This window comes from Xyrauchen texanus, chromosome 17 (assembly GCF_025860055.1).
Source record: "Xyrauchen texanus isolate HMW12.3.18 chromosome 17, RBS_HiC_50CHRs, whole genome shotgun sequence".
Classification (NCBI taxonomy): domain Eukaryota; kingdom Metazoa; phylum Chordata; class Actinopteri; order Cypriniformes; family Catostomidae; genus Xyrauchen; species Xyrauchen texanus.
The window spans coordinates 5,983,024-6,003,722 of NC_068292.1; the positions used below are offsets into that span (position 1 = coordinate 5,983,024).

General features: G+C 35.7%; 1 protein-coding gene across 1 annotated transcript; it reads left to right on the forward strand.

Moving 5' to 3' along the window:
* The first annotated feature begins 2,948 nt into the window (after positions 1-2,948).
* On the forward strand, positions 2,949-19,232 carry csf3r (colony stimulating factor 3 receptor (granulocyte)). The gene is made up of 16 exons (XM_052147008.1): positions 2,949-3,120; positions 3,927-3,998; positions 5,002-5,304; positions 7,828-7,963; positions 8,719-8,888; positions 9,256-9,413; positions 9,513-9,663; positions 10,361-10,431; positions 11,230-11,428; positions 11,537-11,725; positions 14,755-14,853; positions 14,997-15,143; positions 15,235-15,366; positions 16,220-16,316; positions 16,400-16,481; positions 16,802-19,232. The coding sequence occupies exons 2-16, from the start codon at positions 3,938-3,940 to the stop codon at positions 17,282-17,284; spliced, it is 2,478 nt and encodes an 825-aa protein (XP_052002968.1). The 5' UTR covers positions 2,949-3,120; positions 3,927-3,937; the 3' UTR covers positions 17,285-19,232.
* Positions 19,233-20,699: the final 1,467 nt, after the last annotated feature.

Genomic DNA, 20,699 nt, shown 5'->3' on the forward strand with positions numbered 1-20,699 from the left:
ATATTCAGAATAGCATTAGCTGAAATACTGTGATTTGCTCTGTGATCCTGGCATTTTAATGTTCCTTTCAATTGTTTTGTGTGTACTACGTGCTGTCAAATTGTGTACTGTGGTTTCAGTTAAACACAAAACATGTCTGGAGTGACAACATTTGTTCAAATAACACATCTGTGAGGTCAAAAAACATTCTATATATTTGTTTTGAAAAGGTATTTTCATACATTCATTGGCAGAGACAATTCAAGAAAGAAGTGACACCAGCAATTCTATAAAAATAAGAATGTGTGCACTGTGTCTAGTTCCAAGAAGCAAACTGAGAAATGGACAGAAAGACATAAAAATAAGAAAAAATACAGGAAACTACGTAAATGGAAAAGGAGAAATTGGCTACCTTATTTGTGTTCACAGTCATATTAAATCATGCAGTTAAAGCAACATGCCAGACAGTGACAAAAGAAATCACTACAAATATAGTAACTGCTCTCTCGCAGGTGGGCTGAAAAGAGCTGCAGGCAATTAGCCCCCGCTAAGAGGAGAAATGCTGGGCGGCAGTCATACAGATGTAAAGGCCTTTATGTGAGCCACTGATAAGCTGAGAATGGAGCAGAACTTTATTATCGTTGGCTTCCTTGTGTTTGTTTCTGCACTCTAATGCCTGAGATTCTTGGCAGAATGTACTTCTGAGGGTGATTGCATTGGAGTGACCCAACTGAATGTTGCCATATACAGAAAGTAGCAGAAATAAACTGGCCAAGCAGCTGAATAAGTTCAGGATCATTGTGGTACTTCAACACAGTCTCATGACAACTCATAACAATTTGTATGAGATGGCAAAATGGTAAGATATTGTACAACATGACAAATGACTAATGACTTGTTTGGGTTAGGGGTGAAAGGATAGTTCCTGGTTTAAAACTAGTAATCCTGAATTGACAGCAATTTCTGGCATAATGTTAATTTCCAGAAAACTATTTTGACCCGTCCTAAAAAAAAAAAACGGAGCTTACATTGAGGCACTTACAATGGAAGTGGATGGGGCCAATATTTTGAGGGTTTAAAAGGCAGATATGTGAAGCTAATAAATGTATAAAAGCACTTAGATTAATAATCTGTTAAGATTTGTATATTATTAGAGCTGTTAAGTATTTTTTTTACAGTAATTTTAGGGTTTTGAGCATTATGTAGCCATGAATGATAAATTATATTATCACACAAATCATGTTATTGCGCATAAGTTTTGTGGCTAAACTTTTGAAACAGTGAGTATTTAACCTTTTCCAATTGGCCCTATTGACTTCCATTGTAAGTTCCTCATTGTAACCCAGATTTTTGTGGGTTTTGACATTTCACATTTTTTTGTTTGAATTAACTAGCATGCTCTTTGACCATTTGGACATTCCATTTTTCAGAGTTTTGATCATAAGCAGTGCAAAACAAAACCTTATTCCAACTAGTTAGAAAAGATATGGCACACTAATTGAGAAAAGTCTGAAGGTCTGCTGAGTTAAGTAGATTGAGTCAGGGGTTAAATTGGGATTTCGGAGGTGGGGTTACCCTGAAATTAGGTGATGTCGCAATAACCACCCCACCCCCGTTTTATTTCTTTATTATTATTATAAAGTAGATTGTTTTTTCCATTCTTCTGTCATGGTTGGCAGAAGCTTTCCATTCTTTAATGATTCCATATAAACTTCTAACAAAAGTAGAGCCAGTTTTGTAGCATAAGATCTAAAACAATTAGGCTGCAAAGCCGTAGGCAAGGCCTTAATTACCTCGCCGAGCTCTTCCGATGTTATCTCAGAATCAAGATAATTATTTGCTCAATCATCAGTTTAGGGAGTTCTAAAGGTTTCACTAAATTTCTAAAATCTTCATCAGTAGATGAAAATGTGGAACTGTAAAGATCAAGATAGAATTCTTTAAAAGCACTATTAATATCAGTGGCCAAAGTACAAATTTCACCACCAGCAGATTGGTATGGAATGGTAGAAAAAGACACTCTCTGCATTTTATATCTAGCTTCCCTGCTTTGTCCCCCGACTCAAAGTATGACTGACTTGCCCTGAATAGCCAAATTATATTTTATAGATTATAGGGCATACCTTATAATCTGACACCTAAGAACTGCCTTAAGTGCCTCCCAAGCAACACACAGAGGATACTGAGGACCAGTTGGTCTCCATATAAACATTAATTTCAGCATTTAACATTTTTTGAAAATCAGGATTTTGCAAAAGGGATATATTAAAGTGCCAAATAAATTATTTATTTTTCTCCAAATGTGGCAACACCTCTAAACTCACCAGGAAGTTTCCAATTAAGCAATCAACAACAGATGAAATGAGTAACTTGGCAACAACTTCTGTCAGCATCACAGATATGCTCGTCAGTTGCCGCAGGATTTCTCCCGCTGCTCCGTCCAAACCGAGTCCCTAGTCTGCAGGCCAGTCAGAGGTTTCAGCTTGAGCACTTAAGTGTCTTTTAATATCTATAGAGACTGAGGATTTGGAATTCTTTGCCATGTTAACTTCAAAGAACATCTATGTAGCAGCGTGTATCAAATCTCACCGGTTTATGACCCAAAAAGAAAACAAATTAGTAAAGTGTGCAGAGCTCACCATTTACATGTCTGCTCCTCGCATGGCATCACATGGATCGTCATGTACAATATTCAATAAGAATAAATATATTTTGATCATCATATACTTTGGGGCTACAAAAAGATTTTAGTCATAGTGTACCCATTATTCATTACAATGGTGTCATTAAAGAAATGTAACATTAACAACAAATAAATACAATGTGAGAAATGCAGTCACTGAGCATGAAATCATTAGTTTCCTCATTTCTAAGAGTAAAAAGTGGGAGCAGGAACATGGGGCACATGTGTAGAAGAGTTGCACAAGAGCTTCTCATTTCCTGCTTCAGTTTGTGCTTGTGGTTCAGTATGGAGAGAAGACAGACAGCACAGAGTGAGTGATTCATAGAAATCTATACTCTGAACGGCCACTATATTTTTTAAAAACACTTCAACTATACACTGGACATCGCTGTGCAGGAACTACAAAGAAGTGTAAATGTAACTTCAACCTACTGCAGATGCTTCTTAAACACTTTAAAGTATGTATCATATTCAGATTTTGTTTTACTTCCTTAATTACAAACATTGGTAATATTTAAGTATAACTTAAATAAATAAGTCATTTATAAACATTATATAATGCTTATCAGATCATTCAAATTGTGAATATGTTTGGAATCAACATTTTTGAGTGTACATTAACTAAAGATTAGTATTGTGGCATTGTTTGTTATTTCACTTGAAAAAATTTTTTAATCATTATATTAACATCTTTATTTCCTCCCATTTAACATAATTTATCTTGTGACAAATAATTTCAATAACACAACAATACAGTGTATTCGTTAAAATTAGCTTGATACATTGGTTGATGTGAATTAACAATGAACATTACTTTTTCAGCACTTATTATATTGAGCATTGCTAATTTCAACATTTATTAATAAATTCTTAACAAGAAAATCTGTAAATGTTAACATTACTTAATGCACTATAAACTGAACAATTGTATATTTATAAATTAACATAATTCAAGATTAGTAAATGCTGTGAAAATATTGCTAATTTTTAGTTCATGTTTTGTTCAATGCAATAACTGTAAACAAATAGAACCTTTTTTTAAAGTGTTAACGTCACTGTTTCTTGTAACCTTGGCTCCATATTGATTTCACATTTTAAATGGCTTTTTTTATTTATCTTTTTGAAATTTAAGACAGTAAATTTTAGTGGGTTGAAATTGTTTAGAGTGTAGTATTATAAACAAAACCAATAGAACATGTCATAGTTTGATTCACTTGTTTGTTTGTTTTTTCAAATTTTCAAGTCTGTTATTTTTTTCTTTCAGCTGTTGTAACCATGGCTTCAGTCTGGCTTGTATTGGTTGTCCCATGGATACATATGTTTGCCTTGATTAAAGGTGAAAGGTTTTTTATCTTAACACATATTTATTTTTCAATTGATAATGTTTCATTATTTTAAACATTAATTTATGTTTTAAATGTTTTGTTTTTTAAACAGTAAAAACATCTAAAACATTATCTAAAACAATGTTCAAAAGTTCTAGTAATTTAAGTTTTAAAGAGATACAATTATGAAACCATTTGACTGAGATATAGAACAAATAGAAATAGATCAGGAATAGATCATTTTCCTATAATCTCAAATATGCATAAAAAATATGCAACACTAAGATAATTTGTTGAGGTCCAATTGGTTAGGAACATCGAAGTTCACGTTTTTTTCCTGTGGTGTTGTGTGAAACTCCCCACCCATTTTGACATAAGTTTGTTGTCGGGAAAATGTCACACAATGCGGTTTCACAACATTCTGTCTGTCTGTCTGTCTGTCTGTCTGTCTGTCTATCTATCTATCTAAAGAAATTCAAGTTTGAAAGCTGCTACTACAAACAATACACTTCAGCACACCACTCTTACTGAGAGCAGACAGCACAGAATGACTAGGGAACTGTTCATACTGGATGCACGGCCAAAGAAAAGTCTGTCCGTCACACACATTTACAAACAAACAAATAAAAAAATACTGCAGATGGAATACAAAAACAGATCCTGTGTGCACGGCTCGAAAGACAGATTGACGGGCATGACTGTAAATACATGAGCTTTAGACTGTAGACCAGTGACAGGCTTTTGTACAGTGATATGGAAATAAAATCAAATACATGAATGACTTCTGAAACTACTATTTGTAATGTCTATTCCATGGTTTACCTGTCTGCCATGATAATGCAGTGTCTTACATTATTTTCATTTGTTTTAGTTTTTCTCAGCAATTATTAATATATACATGTATTTAATTAATTTGATTAGTTAATTTGGCATATCATGTAGATAATGGGATTCAAATTTTGAATCGATTGACAGCCCTAGTTACCATCCTTCATGTACGTTTTCCTCCCACAGAGGTTGAAGTGACATCATGTGCTAAGGTACACACCCTGGCATCAGAGCTGCCTGTAGGCTCGCCCATATCAGTATCCTGCAGCATTAAAGATGGCTGCCCACTCACCAAACATACAGACAAGTGGCACGTGGAGTGGAAACTTAACCAACATTTCCTCCCTAGAAATCTTTCTTACCAGGAGAGTAATGGAACACATGGTGTACGCATCCCCAGCTATATGGACACAAGCGCAGACATCGCTTGCTGTGTTTGTGGAGAAAAGAGTTGCCAGATAGTCGGAGGAGTGAGTGTCAACTTGGGATGTAAGGATCATTTTCAATTATGATTATAGTATACGTATGTGTTATGTTTAGGGTTATTTCCTACTGAATTTTTTTTTTAATATTTAATTCTACACTTAATAGCTATTATTTAATTCCATTGATATTTTTTTTTAGCTTTAATTCTACTGATGTAGAGTTACAATGCAAATTGAAAAATTCAATATACAATGCATCCTGTTTGCTCCTGTCATCCAATTTAAATTCTGTTCAAATTCAATAACTGAATTAGAATTAAATTGACATTCTCAATTGAATTTTGAATGGCGCATAACACTGACAGTCCAATAAATCAATTGTTCTCAAGGGTTTGGCTGGTTAGTTTTGTTAGTTAGCTTATTAGGGTATACACTGTAACTACACCATTCCGCAGGCAAAAACCATCTTTCCCCATTGATTGCCATTCAAATGTTGTCATATATTCTAAAGAAACCAAATTATACACTGATCAACCACAACATTAAAACCACCAGTGTTGGTTAACGTTACCTTTAAAAGTAACTCGTTAGAATATTGTGTTACTCCTTAAAAAGTAACTTAAATATAAAGTTATTTTCATGGAAAGTAAAGCATTACTATACTTTTGCATTACTTTGGTGTTACTTTTTTCTCAATGACACATTCTCTTCTGCTATGCGTTCCATAAAAAAAAAGCCATGTATTCCGTACAAGCGAAATTACAGGTCATGCTAGCTACTGTACAACACAATGTCAAAACAACATAGTAAACAAACAGATATTTAGAAAGTAGGTCTTCACGTCATATTTATAATAAAGAATCAATAACATGAATATGCATGATTTGTTTTTCCTTCAACATGGCAACCAATATGAATAATGAAGAATAACCACTGCCCTACCTAAAGCATCAAAGTCCAACACTTGAATCTGCATCATATATGCCATCATGTGCTGCCCATCGACAATGCCTGAGTCAACTTAAGATATTTTTCAAAAGTCAGGATTAAATTCAGTGAGGAATGCCAGCCTAACAAGTTCAAGGAATATGTCTGATGAATAAATAAATATGTTTCACTTAAACCATCTCAGTGCATGCTTGTTTTTAGTTGATCCACGGCGAGTACATTCGCCACAACTTCAAAGGTGCATGTTGATACAACTTGAATGGAATCATTTTTAATGCTACCAAAATGTCATAAAACACATTTAGTTTCAAGAATCAAACTACTTGTTTATTATAATACAAAAATGTAGAATATTTTTTTAGAAACTAAGACATTTTCTCTGAATACACAATCAATGTGGAACTTTGCTCTGAACCACTGATCCAGAGTCAGCTTTTCTCATCCCATTTTCCCAGTTACAGGGTCCTCTAACACAGCAGTTTGGCTGCATAAGTCAGTGAATTGAGCGAGTCTTTCACCCTGTGTATCATGTTGTGTCCAGTGGAAGACTACTCTTATAATCCCTCTGCCTAAACGCATTAACTGATTTTCTAATGTGGTGTGTATTCACACATGAATCAACCCCATTTCGCTCAACCGAATGTTGACCTCATATTACTATAAAACACAAAAATGCACTTGCATGTCAGTGAGTTGTTTGACTGGCGATGTCTGTATCTAAAAGTTGAATCACCTTTTAGATACAGACATTGCCAGTGAAAATCTAGAAAATGGGACTTCCTTTCTACATTCATTGACTTTTGAGTGATAAAGCTTCTTGGTTGGGTGTTCCAATTTATCCCATTAATTTAAATAGAAGTGACTCATCTCTGCTAAATAGTCTCTGGCCTCACACTCTATAGAACTACAATGCCAATCATGCACTACGTCTCCTGCCCGAAGTTTGAACAACTTTAATCCTGATTTCTCTCAATACATGGACAGTAGATGTGCAGGTTGGTGCTGTATTGGTGGCACGAGGGGGACGTACCCATTATTAGGCTGTTGGTTTTAACGTTGTGGCTGATTGGTACAAATATTTATTTAGCATATTTCATTATATAAAATAATACAGCAGTTTATTTTAATTCATCTTAAAAGTGTGAAATGGCGTTAGGCCTATATTTTGTCTGTTGATTGCCTTTGGCATCATAGCTTAGGATAGTAGCTAGTGAAGGGTTTGGGACTGTGTGTGTTTTTGTGGTGCCATCTGTTAATCAATGCTATCATGACATAATTTTCCCGCGGCTACAGAGTAATTAGTCATATGGCATTTACGGCTCCGGTGATTAGGATACAATGGGCAAATTCCAATCGAACAATCTTTTGGAAGGGCCCTGTGAAAAACAAATACATTTTCTTACTTTTGTTTGGAATGACCCTACAAGTGGTGTCCCCTTCCCGAAGTGCCCTTCAAAAGGTGCAAAGTGCAGTTTAGAAAATGCCCAGTGTTACAAACTCACTTCAGTTTCAGAATTATAAGTATTGAAGTTTGAAGAATACAATACACTTTTTAACACGAGACTTTTCACCATTTCCAATGCAGAACAAAGTTCATCAGACTTTAACATCTTTCATCTTCAATCCTTTCTCTTTATAGATCCTCCGGCTGTCCCTCAGAATCTGAGCTGTGTGCTGAATGTATCAAAATCAATCAGAATGCTGTGTCAATGGGATCCTGGCCAGGAAGCAGCAAACATTCTTATAAGATATACTCTTCATAGCAGCATAAAACGGTACTTATTTCTGCTGACATTTACAAAACAGCTCCGTTTATGTGTTAATCCCATGAAAACATTTCCAGGTCATGTTTTATGCCAAAATAAGAATTCATGTTTCGCATATAGAACATTTTAGGACCATTACGATTTTTTTCAATGTGACATTATTTTCATCAGCACATCTCCAACCAAATTCCCATTACTGTGACGCTTTGCTTTAAATATATATCTATATTCATGTAATATTTTTTTTTAAATAATTTTAATCTGCATTAATTAAAGAAGGTACAACAAATACATATCATGATTTACTATCTAAATAATATGTTTGTTTTTATTTTTTTATGTTTTGAATTAAGGTAATACAATTTAGGGGCTGTAATATTAGCTGGAAATGTCTTTGACAGACTTTGTGAGATTCACCCTTTTGACAGCTTTATCCAGAGACTCCTTTAAAAGGAGTGGTGGTGGCGTAGTGGGCTAAAGCACATAACTGTTAATCAGCTGGTTCGATCCCCACAGCCACCAGCATTGTGTCCTTGAGCAAGGCACTTAACTCCAGGTTGCTCCGGGGGGATTGTCCCTGTAATAAGTGCACTGTAAGTCGCTAAATGCATAAAATGCATAAATCTGCTAAATGCATAAATGTAAATGAGACGTGATAAGGGGTTAAGATGGCCCACTTGTCTATATACTGTATGAATGTGAGAAATCAACCCAAGTGACCTGACTTGACTTAAAAAGACTTTGCTTTATTATTATTTCCTCAGGAGCATCCCAGAATCTGTCTTTCAATATGTGCTCCCTCCTGGTGTGCACTCTCATTGGATTCAACGGAGTGACATTAGTTTGACATCTGAGATGGAGTTTCATGTGACGGCAGTCAGTGCTTTAGGAAATAGCACTTCGGCACGTCTGCTGTTACACCCTTTGAAATCAGGTATGTAGACTTTTCCACATGAAAGTTACTTCAAGCAATAGTAAAAGAGAATCCAAGGAGCTACATAAGGCTCTTTACAAGCCTTTCATAAGATCTAGTGTGTACAAATACAAATGTTACTACAAAATAGTTACCCCAAATTTTTAATTCTGTCATCATTTATTCAATCTCAGTTTGCTCCAAACCCGCACAAAAGGAACACAAAAAGAAAAAAGTTTAAAAAAATCTTCTCTTCATTTTGCCACATATTTTTTTTTTTTACACAAAAATCCCCCTCTTCACCTTTCAGTGGTTAAGTCTTGTTGCATATTGGGCTTGTTGGGCCATAGAGTATGTACTTGTGTATGATTTTTCTTTTCTTTTTCAGCAAAGTTTAACCCTCCTGAGATTCAAAGGGTTGAAGCACACACGTTTGGGTGTTTGAAGTACAGCTGGTTTTTCGAACAGCCTCAGCAGTGGCTGAAGATGACCTTCAGTGTAGAGCTGAGACTGAAAACAGTGGAGAACCAGCTTGACAAAGAGCTGGTGAGCGAATGTGTTTTACAGTAATATTGCCTGTCTGTCTAACATTGCCTATGTTTGGAGGTAATCCCAGAAATGTCTTTTTAATTCATTTGATTCCAGGTTTTCCACAGCAACACATCAACAGTGGACAAAATCCAAGTGTGTGGACTACTCCATGGTACAAATTACAGCACCAAAATGCGAGTGAGGTATTCCAGCGGTCCATGGAGTGAATGGAGTGAGTGGACAGCAAACACCACACGTATAAAGGGTATGTGAGAAGTGCTGGTAACTCATTTATGTTCAACCCATTTTTACTATAGACTTACTGAATAATATATTAAAAAGTGAAGTGTGTATTTTATCAAAATAAAAAAAAAACATATTCTCTTATTCCACTTTAATATAGTCAACATTAATATAAAAAACCTTTAGTATAAACACTGTTTATCTTTGATACTATCACACACATTGCCCTGTTTGTTTGAGCCTCCCAACCATCTTAACAGCAACACTGACTGAAGTGTTATAAGTGATGGGTGGAAATATGTTTTTTATGTTCTCTCTTTATATGTTCTTTCATATTGAATTTCTGTTGTCTGATACAGATTTGAAAACAAAAATACTAGTGGCACATGAATTATACACTTCACCTTTAACTAACCAAATGAATGTTATTTTATCGCTTCATCATAACCCATTATAATGTTGTTGTTTTATTCAGCTCAACATACAATGATCCTGAAAGTATCAGGTTACATCAAAGTATGCTGACTGTAATAGCATAAACACAAAGTAAATGAACAAAAGAAATATATAATATTTGATTCTAAAAGTGACAGACAGACAGATTGATTGATTGATTGACCCCTCTGTAGTACATCTTTAGAGTGGTCTGTTAAAAACAGTACAGAATCCTCTATACGGACTGTGTCTAAAGGCTTCAGTCTCGTTTTACTCCTTTTCAGCACCGACAGGTCATCTGCACACATGGCTTAAAATACAGGATAACAATGAAACCGCACAGCTGTACTGGAAGGTGAGAGTCCCTCTGACTGCATTGAAATACTTTTGATCATTCTCCAATAAAAAAAACTATTTAAGATAGTATATTTTGTGTTTATATACACATACAAGTATCTTATATTCAAATCTGAGTAATAATTTAGTGTAAAAGGCATAGATATTTCATTTGTGAAGGTCATATGTTAAAGGAATGTTCGGGTTCAAACTAGTTACACTCTATCGACAGCGTCTGCGACCATCTGTTTAGATTACCACAGATCATTTCGACTCGTCCCTCAAAATGAGTAATATACTTTTGCACAAGGCATTGCATCAGGATAAATGTTACAGCACACATTGTGTGTGAAGTACATCACATGACATATATGTGATAAAATGAGAATGTCTGTGTGTACATTCATCCAATCTTTCCAACTTCTATAATGACCATGTAAAGAGGAAACCCTGTATCTTTCGTAAATCGTAAAGAACTGTTTACAAGAAGAAAACATTGTGTGTTTTGAGGTTAACAAACATACAAACACACTCAGGTTTGTTTCGCTATATAAGTGAGGACATCTCATAGGCATCCACTGATTTCATAGCAGTCTAATAATATTCCCTATTCCTCACAGAATCCTGTGCACATCAGTAGATAGACTTTTTTTAAGTAAGGACCACCTAAAAAGTCCTCACATTTGTGCTTTCAACAACTTTCATTACTGTATATTAGTGAGGACAAACATTTGGCACACACAAATATAGTGAAACCTGTACACACACACACACACACACACACGGATCAAAACTCTTTGTCACTATTTCATTTCAGCCGTCACCTCTGTTTCGTGCCAATGGCTGGAATATTTCATACGTTGTCGAATCACAGGGACCGATGAAGACATTGTGTGTTACGCAAGAAAGCTTCTGCTCTTTCATCCTCATCAAGAGGTTTAGAAAGATCTACCTGAGAGCAACTAATGCAGCAGGGAGTTCCAATCACACCGAAGTGTCAGTGTATCAGACGAAAGGTATTGGATTCTCTGGAAATCTGACATTTCTGATATGGAGTTCAGACAACTCTGTTTTACCAATCAACCCTACATAATGTTTGATGACCTCTTATTGTCCTTTTTTAGGACTGGACGCTGTGTCTACTTTCAGTGTGCGTCCACATTCTGAGACATCTCTGCTGATCACGTGGGAGCGTCTGGTGTCTTCCCTGGTCACGGGGTACGTGCTGGAGTGGAGATCTCTGATCGAGAAAGATGCAGCTCTCCTGTCATTTGCACTGATGGACAAAAACAACTTGAGTACTGTAGTAACAGGTATGGCAATACAGAACTAACCGAGGTTGAAAAACCTTGCTTATGTTGTGCTTGCTTCTTTTATGAATATAATAATAATAATATTTATGGCTGTGAATTTAACTGATTAATTTAGTTTTATTAATTATATTAAATATGTTTAAAAATAAATATACTATTAATCATGCCCCTGATCCATATGTAATTTTCATAATAAGGAATGTTCCTTCCATTTGAGCAATTCAAGATTGATCTTGATATGTTTGCAAATCTGCAGCAGTAGGGGGCAGTCAGCGCAACTTCAACTGTACAGGCAACACTATGGGATCAATATCCCATCAAATGTATTGCGGTCATGGATCCTAAAATAATAAGTGTGAATCAAAAAATAATAAGCACAAAATAAATAAAAAGCGCAGATCAAAATACAGGTATAACAAGCATGAATCAAACATATATAAACACATTTAAAATATTTTGTAAAAAAACAACAGAAGAATTAAAGCAAAGTCATCAGAATTGCAAACAAAATCACATATTCCTTGGTTATATTACTGTTTTTGTACTCTGACAATATAATTTTTTTTTTAATAAAAATGTATTTTTCTTTGCTTTTGTTTCCAAGTTCAGCACTTGGTTTTCCAAAACTTGTGAGTTTAATGTAAATCAGGGGCCGTTTTTGTCCTTATTGGTCCACTAGTTCTTGATCAACAGCTAGTAAAAACATGCATCAAACATCCACACCAACCCAGCCTTGTTTTTTATAGCTATGCAGCCAATAACCTACAAACAAGGAAGTCTTAAATAATGCCTAAACTAAAGACTCTGCTAAATAAATTCATCTGTATCGATACAAGTGTTAATGGACTATGATAATGACCTACTCGGACAACACGTTGTTTCTTAGAGTTGGCAGAAAATACTCAAAACAGACTCAAGCAGCCTATCTATCAAGCACAAAAAATATAATATTGAGCAGAAGCCTTCAGAGTCGCATTGGAGTTACGTCACCTCCCCTCTTCCAATGATTGGCTAGAGGAGGAGCTGTCGATCAAGAACTAGTGGACCAATGGGGATGCAAAATGCCTCATGATTTACCTGAAACTCTACTCACAAGTTTTGGAAACCCAAATGCAGAACTTGTAAACAAAAGCAAAAAAAATACAGAGTAAGCATACAAAAAAATGAAAATATGAGCAAAATTGTCAGAGAGCACAAAAATCAGTAATAGAACCAGCAATAACATGATTTTGTTTGCAATTCTGATGACTTTGCTTTAATTTGTTTTGCAGCATATTTTAAATATGTTTATATATTTTTGATTCATGCTTGTTATTATTATTTTTATCTGCACTTATTATTTTTTAAATCACGCTTATTATTTTTGGATCCGTCACCGCAATACTTTTGACGGGATTTTGATCCCATACAACACACCTTGTCAAACCAACAGCCTCCTAAAACACAACACTTATGATTGAAGATGCTAAAGTTTGTGAGATGCGCCGCAACCAAAGTGAGACGCTCCAAAAATGTCCACCTGTTGCATGAGTACATTATTACAATATTTTTTACTTGTAATCCAACTTGTTGCATTGTCTAAATGCTTTACTTGTGTGCTGCCACAATATATGTAAATGCTATAATATATTATAAAATTGAATATAAATTATATTATATTTATATTGATTTTAATTGTTAGGTACAAAATTATCTTTGTTTGGGGGCCTTTCTCAGTAAATATGGATATATGGAATATGGATCAGCAAATCATGTAATTAATTTGATTAAAAAACTTAATTTACCGCTCTAATAATTATACAGAACATTGTATACATATAGTACTTCTCATACAGCTCAAAGTGCCTCACATTAAACAAAAATACAAAAAAAAAAACATTGTGAAAGAGATTGCAGTCAAAAATATAATAAAATAAAATTGTAAAATCATTAAGAAGGGAAGTGCAAATTAGGCAGAATAAATAATATGTACAATAAATATGTACAAATACAATATTATAGGCTCTTCTTCCCAATTTCAACAGTCAAACAATTCTGAAACACAAAACAATTGAACAGCAAAGATTTACAAGGCAACTAAAATAATATCAAACCATTGTATTAGCCCCAAAAATATTTTAATAAATAAATTGTTTCAATTTATGGCATTTAAAACACGTGTGACAACTTGCCCTAATAAAATGACAAATTACCCCAACCTTGCCATTCATGAAAAATACTCTTGTCCTGAAAACTTCTGGTTAAAATCTATACCTTCATTATATACTGTCTTTGATACTTGCCTGAATGTATCCAAATGTTATTACAAAAAATAGTGTAATGATTTTGAAATTGTAATATTACAAATGAATAATTTGTAAAATTAGAAAACACACATTTGTGTAATTGGTGTGATATAGTGATAATTAGCCCTGGTTCTTAATTTTTTTATTTGAATGCGTGGATCTTATCCATGCCGAAAAGACCATCTTAGACCTGTATGAATTTCTATGCTTGTCCGAGATGGTTTATGCTGGTTTGGTGCTGGTCTAATTTGTGGACATGTAAAACCAGCATGACAGAAGCATTGTGGTCTATCAATGTCTTTTTAAGCTGTTTTACCAAGGGAGGCTTGCTGGTTAAGCTAGTTAAGAAGCCTGTTTGGACTCCCATGCTGAAGACCAGCATCCAAAAACGAAACATTTGCTGGTGACCAGCAATGGCAGTCTAGTCTCAGTTGATAGAACTAGGCCACATACACATGTATACATTTTAGCTTGAAAATGCATTACTTTCACTGTGTTTACACCCCTCATCCACCCTGTAACTGAATGTTTCTCCACCAAAAACAAAGCATTTCCATTAACCATATACTTTGGAAAAGTGTGACATTGGGAAATGAACTAGTGTGTATGTGGCCCTATAGATCTTCAGTGCAGAATGGCTGAAAAAGAACCTTAAATCCTGTACTTAACCTTTTATTGTCTTATTTGTTACTTACAGAGTGCATACAAATCTAATCGTGGTTGTTTTATTTCAAATAATTTCAGGTATTAAGCCTTACATGCCCTATGAGATTTCTATTTATCCCAAATATGTGGCCGGGATTGGACCCCCTCTATCTGTGACAGCATACAGCAGTGAGAAAGGTTAGTCCTACCACATCTAGGGTATATGAACGGAAGTGGTTATGTGTGCTAAAGCAAAGCTGAATAATGATACAATACTTCCATCTAGTGGATTTACCTGTGTCTAGTTTTTACATGCTGACAAATGTTTTCATATATATCAGCACCCTCCATGGCTCCAGAGTTGAAGAATTGGGAATTCCATCATTCACAAGTGAAACTAAACTGGGATGAAATCCCCCTCGAGCAAAGAAATGGGATCATTCAAAGATATACCGTTTACTTTTGGGATGACAGAGGAAATGTTCAAGGTATTCAAGGATTTAGGAGTTGGCAATAAGTTTTTCAATGGAAGATTTCTACATTTTTGTAAATAACCACATGTTTCTCTATTATTTCAAGTTGAAGAGACAAATCAGACACATGTTTGGATGAATGTTAAGCCAAAGTCCACATATAAAGGCATTGTAGCGGTTCATACGATGGGTGGGAGTTTTAACGGATCTGTCACTATCCTGAAACATGAAAATATTGGTGAATGTCTTTGATCACACTGTTCAAGTGCCTTTATTTATAATTGGTAATGGAATAATTCACCCAAAATTATATATATATGTATGTAGATTTTTTCCCACCCTCGTGTCATTCCAAACCCGCATGCTGTTATTTTTCATTGGAAATTTTGAAGAATCTTCACACAACTTTCTATATTACAGCAGTTCATAGTGACCACATCTGTCAAGCTCCATACGAGTATAATAAAAGTGGTCTATACCACTTATGTGCTATTTTCCAAGTCTTCTGAAGCCTTATGATATACAGTATAAATGTACTATATTGAAGCTTTCTTATCTCATTCTCCATTTCTCATATTTGATCTTGAGCGATATATTTAGTTACAACACCAATAGCATTTGCTTTCAATGACATCAAACCTGGAAAGAAGGGTGACGTGTTATGTTTGAATCCAAATGCAAATGGAATTTCAGAGCTCAGAGAGGGGGAAGATGCATCAGTGAATAACTACTTAAAATGTACTTGGTTGTTTGACTTGGACTTTAGAACATGACTCAACTGTACTACTTTTATGATGCTTTTATGGTATATTTTGTCCTTTTTTGACCATGACAGACATGGTAACCATAAACTGTTGTTGTTGTTGTTTGGGAAAGGAGCTGTGTTAAGATTTCTTTAAATTACTCCTTTTGTATTCCATAGAAAAAAGAACCACAAATGGGGTTGGAACAGCATGACAGTGAGCAAATAAGTATTTTCATTTTTGGGTGAACCATTCTTTCACGATTGTTATATGTCATTCTAAAATTCGGAATTGGTTTCAAATGTAACATGACCTGAATAATTAACGATTTTTGTTGATGTTTTTCAGATGGCATTGAAATGGTGTTCATTGTAATTCCTGCATGCATTGTCTTATCATTTCTCATGATCATTACTGGGTTTACCTGTTTTAGTAAAAATGATCGGTGAGCATCCACAGGCTTGTTATTTGTAACATATGTTAGGCCAGTAGTCGCAGTTTAATAAAATCTGTGTCTGATTGTCACAGGTTGAAGATGTGTGTGTGGCCCATAATTCCCGATCCAGCAAACAGCAGTATTAAGAGATGGACGTCCACTGAATCATTGCAGGTAAGATTACCTTTTTAGTGTATAAAGCTTCAGATATACCTGTCTGATTAATATCTGCATTGTATTTTAATTGTTAATACTCTTGTGATAAGTTGGAGCCTGTTGTTTGCATGTAATCTCTGCTAATAATCATTAAATTTGCCTCGTCAATGTTCAATGGGAGAACCATCATGCCATGTTCTTTCCCTGCTACCCAGTCCAAAAAGACCCGCAAACCACATGTTCATAAACACTGGCTTAGATCAAATGATCTAAAACAATATTTTTATTAAAGAAATAAAAATTATTTTGACAAACTATTTTTAACATGGTTTTTTAAGGGCATGCCCCCCTTTAAAGAAGACAAGGACCCTGTGCTGGTGTATCTGTCCCACTATAGTCTTCTGGATCTCTCTGACAAAGAGCAGTGCAAGAGTGATTATGTTAAGGAGAACCTGTGGTCACATGACAGCGGCAGCCATGTTGTGGGTCACGACTCATTGCAGGCCTTCAGCAGTTACAACTCAGAGCAGAACAGGGACTCTATCCCTTACGCCACTGTTGTGTTCGGGGGTCCATATCAAAGCCAGCCGGCCCCTCCTCCGGTCTACCTGCGCTCTGAGTCCACACAGCCCCTCTTAGGGGTGGAAGACCCTGGTAGTCCCCCACCCTATGAGAATATGCCATGCAGAGGGAGAATTTCTGAAGTAAACCACTTCACTACAGTCGCCCAGGATTCCACTGAAAACGAGGAGAATGAAGCAATTTTGAAAGATTTTCCGATGCTCAGATCCTTGGAGTTTAGGGTTACTGACCACATCTGAACTCAAAGTCAATAAATGCCTGTGCTTCTTCAATGATAAGATGTAAAGTGTGGAACTTCTTTGGTCGTATTTTGAAAGGAATATGGAAAGAAACATACAATACTTAAAAGCTTTGAATGCCATTGCAATAGATAACAAAATGTCAAAGTGGCATTTATTTTAGGGAATAAAACTCATGAAAAAAGTTTGTTGGGTTTGAAATTATGACATTATATTCATAGTGTTCAAAATGAAATCGAAACGAAAGTAATGTGAAATATGAATTATTGTGAAAAGTGAATTCTGAAAAAGAGATTAAGCGTAATTTGTTCTATAAAGGTAATGCAATGACATTCAGATATTTTAAGTGTGGCTAAAGTGTCCAAATAGTTTCAGGAAATCCTAAGGATTGAATTATGCTTCAATATATGTTTTTTTTTTTTTTTGCCCATAAATAGCATTTTGAATTAATGGATATGGGGGAAAAAAGCATATTACAAAAGGAATGCAAATGGAAATTGTAACAGAATATAGGTGTTCATAATTACTCATAATTTTGTTTGCATCCATGGAGCTTTAAATCCAGTGTTTTTATGCACTTGAATATTTCAATAGAATAGCCAATGTGGCTATATCTGGCAATGTAGCAACTTCACCTGAAGGACAATATAAAAGTGTGACAAGATTTATCAGTATAGTTCAGAGCCCCTTAAAGGACAAAGATAGAAATTAATAAAATGTGCGTTTCCTCACAATAGTTTGAATCCCTCTAAGTATGCTTTACTTTCCTTTGCAATAGTTTGTGTTTCCTCACAATATGTTTTGGGTTCACTCACAATTATTTTGAGTTCCCTTGCTGTACATTTATCAATCCCTTTAAAAACCAAAGTTGAACTATGGCGTTTGCAGTAAAACCATAGTAACTACAAAACTGACCATAGCTTTACTACAGTAACTACACTTCAACTGTCTTATTTGTAGTAAAACCCTAGTAATCACAAAAATTACAATGGTTTTACTACAGTAACTGTAATTTCACCATGATATTCATATTTACACATGACGGTAAAACTGTAGCCACAAAACAGGAAAGCCAAAACTATGGTACACTATTGATTGCTTTACTATAATAAGACCATGTTTAATTTTAAAACCATGGTTCTAGCAATAAATAAATAAAACTGTTACTTGGGTACTGCAGGTTTGCTACAGTGAAACAATGGTACATTTCTTTTTATTTTTTATGATTTTAATTACAATAGTATTGGCTTTTCTGGACTATTACTTTGGTTTTACCACAAATGCCATGGTAATAACATTCTCAGAATAACCTCAGTTTTAAACCTCAACAAGTAGCTTCATGAGCTCAAAATCATTTATAACATTTTAAAGGAATGTTACACCAGTAAATATGTGAATTTTAAACATTGTGTTTTTAATCCAGTAATTGTGCTACACAGCTGTAATATTGTTGAAGTAATTCTGTTCTGTATTAACTATGAGGTGCTATTTCTGTCCACTTGCAATCTGTAATGGCTGTCTCAATCTTTTTTCATATGGAACTTTTAATTTGAAGTTCAGTTTCAACGATTAGCAATGTTCAGAATAACATTTTTTAATTATTTCTGTGGTGTAAAATATGTATTTTTATGATATTAAAATATGAATTTTCTGTATGCTTAGAATACCCAGGTGACCAACTTAATTTCCAGTGTGACAAATTAACTGGAAATATTATCAGCTGCAGATTAAAATTTATTTTATTTTTTTGTTTATTGTACTTGTACTTTGTCATGTTTTTGTGTGTTCTCACTTGACTGTTTGATGAGATGTCTGCTTCACTTCTGGTTTAAGGTCCATGTCAAATCTTGATTGTATAGTTAGTCATGTTTTTGGAATCAAGTTATGTTTTGTAGTATCAGTTCATATGTTTGTTTATTTGTTTTGATAATAAAATCTGCAGTGGGGTTCAGCATCTGATTTTGACTGCCACATTGTTACACTGCCCATAGAAGCCCATAATCAAGGTATCGGCAACTTTGGGCATATGTATATTAAATATATTATATTAAAGTGTTTAAAGTGAGAATAGAATTAGACATTTTACAACAAAAGCCACTTTTCCATCATCAGGCCGAATGGTTCTGAGCATGGAATGGTTACAGTAGCATTTTGACGTGAAACTGCTCTTTTGTTGAATGTTTGGGTACCGCAGCTTCTGGAGCGTGCGGCAAAACAAAATGAAAAGGAAACAAAAGAGTCTCCTCTCGGCCCACCAATGGGGGATGGAGTGGTCTGATTACCAGCTCCAAGGCAGTGGATCCTCACATCCCTGGTTCGCCGGTCTCAGGGGAGCTTCGAAGTTATCTTCTTAGCGGGCAGCCATGAGACTGATGGGGTGCGAGATCTTGTGCTGTGCCTGGGAAGGATGTGCTAAATAGCCTCCATCTGCTGCTTCACCACTGAGAACTCCTGGGCAAAGTCCCCGATGGTGTCGCCGAATAGGCCAGCCTGGGAGATGAGGGCATTCAAGAAGCATGTTTTGTCGGCCTTGCGCATCATGACCAGGTTAAGCCACAGATGCCGCTCAAAGACCAACAAAGTGGACATCGTCCACACGAGAGACTGCACCATGACCTTTGTTGCCTGGTGGGCAAGGTCGGTCGCCAAGCACAGCTCCTGCATCAATCCTGGGGTGGAACTACCCTTGTGCAGTTCTTTCAGCGCCTTGGCTTTGTATACTTGCAGGAGAGCCATGGTGTGCAGGGCAGAGACGGCTTGTCCAGCGGCACCGTAGGCTATGGCCGTCAGGGATGACGTAATCATAATTTACAAGGCCTACAGGCCTTGGACGGGAGCTTCGGGCGCCCGCGCCAAGTGGCGGCGCTTCGTGGGCATAGGTGCACCACTGGGGGCATCGCCGTGTAACCACTGACTACTCTGCCATCGAGGGTAGTGAGAGCGGGGGAGCTGGGAGATCGGGTGAGGGAGGTTTCCGCTCAAGAGCCCATCGCCTTCACGGGCACAGAATAAGAGGTCAAACTCGCACCGGGAAGAGCCGGCGCACTCATCCGAGTGCCTAAACGGAGCAAACGAGCATGCCGGGGAATGGAGGGTCCGCTGGGATTTACCCGGCGGAGGTGGTCCAATTATGGTCAAGGACAAGTTTATTTACATAGCACCTTAAAAGCACCATGAGTGCTAACCAAGGTGCTGTACAATAGTCATAAAATAACACATCCCCCTACACTAAAAAACATTAATGAAATAACATTTAAAATAAATTAAATACAAACATAAGAAAAAAGAAAATATCAACATAATACAAAGCATCACCAGACAGGAAAAACAAAAAAACAAAATTATTTTTTTACAGAAAAACACAAATAATTGTACTAATGGTGAAAACAAGTTACGAATAAGCCTGAGAAAAAAA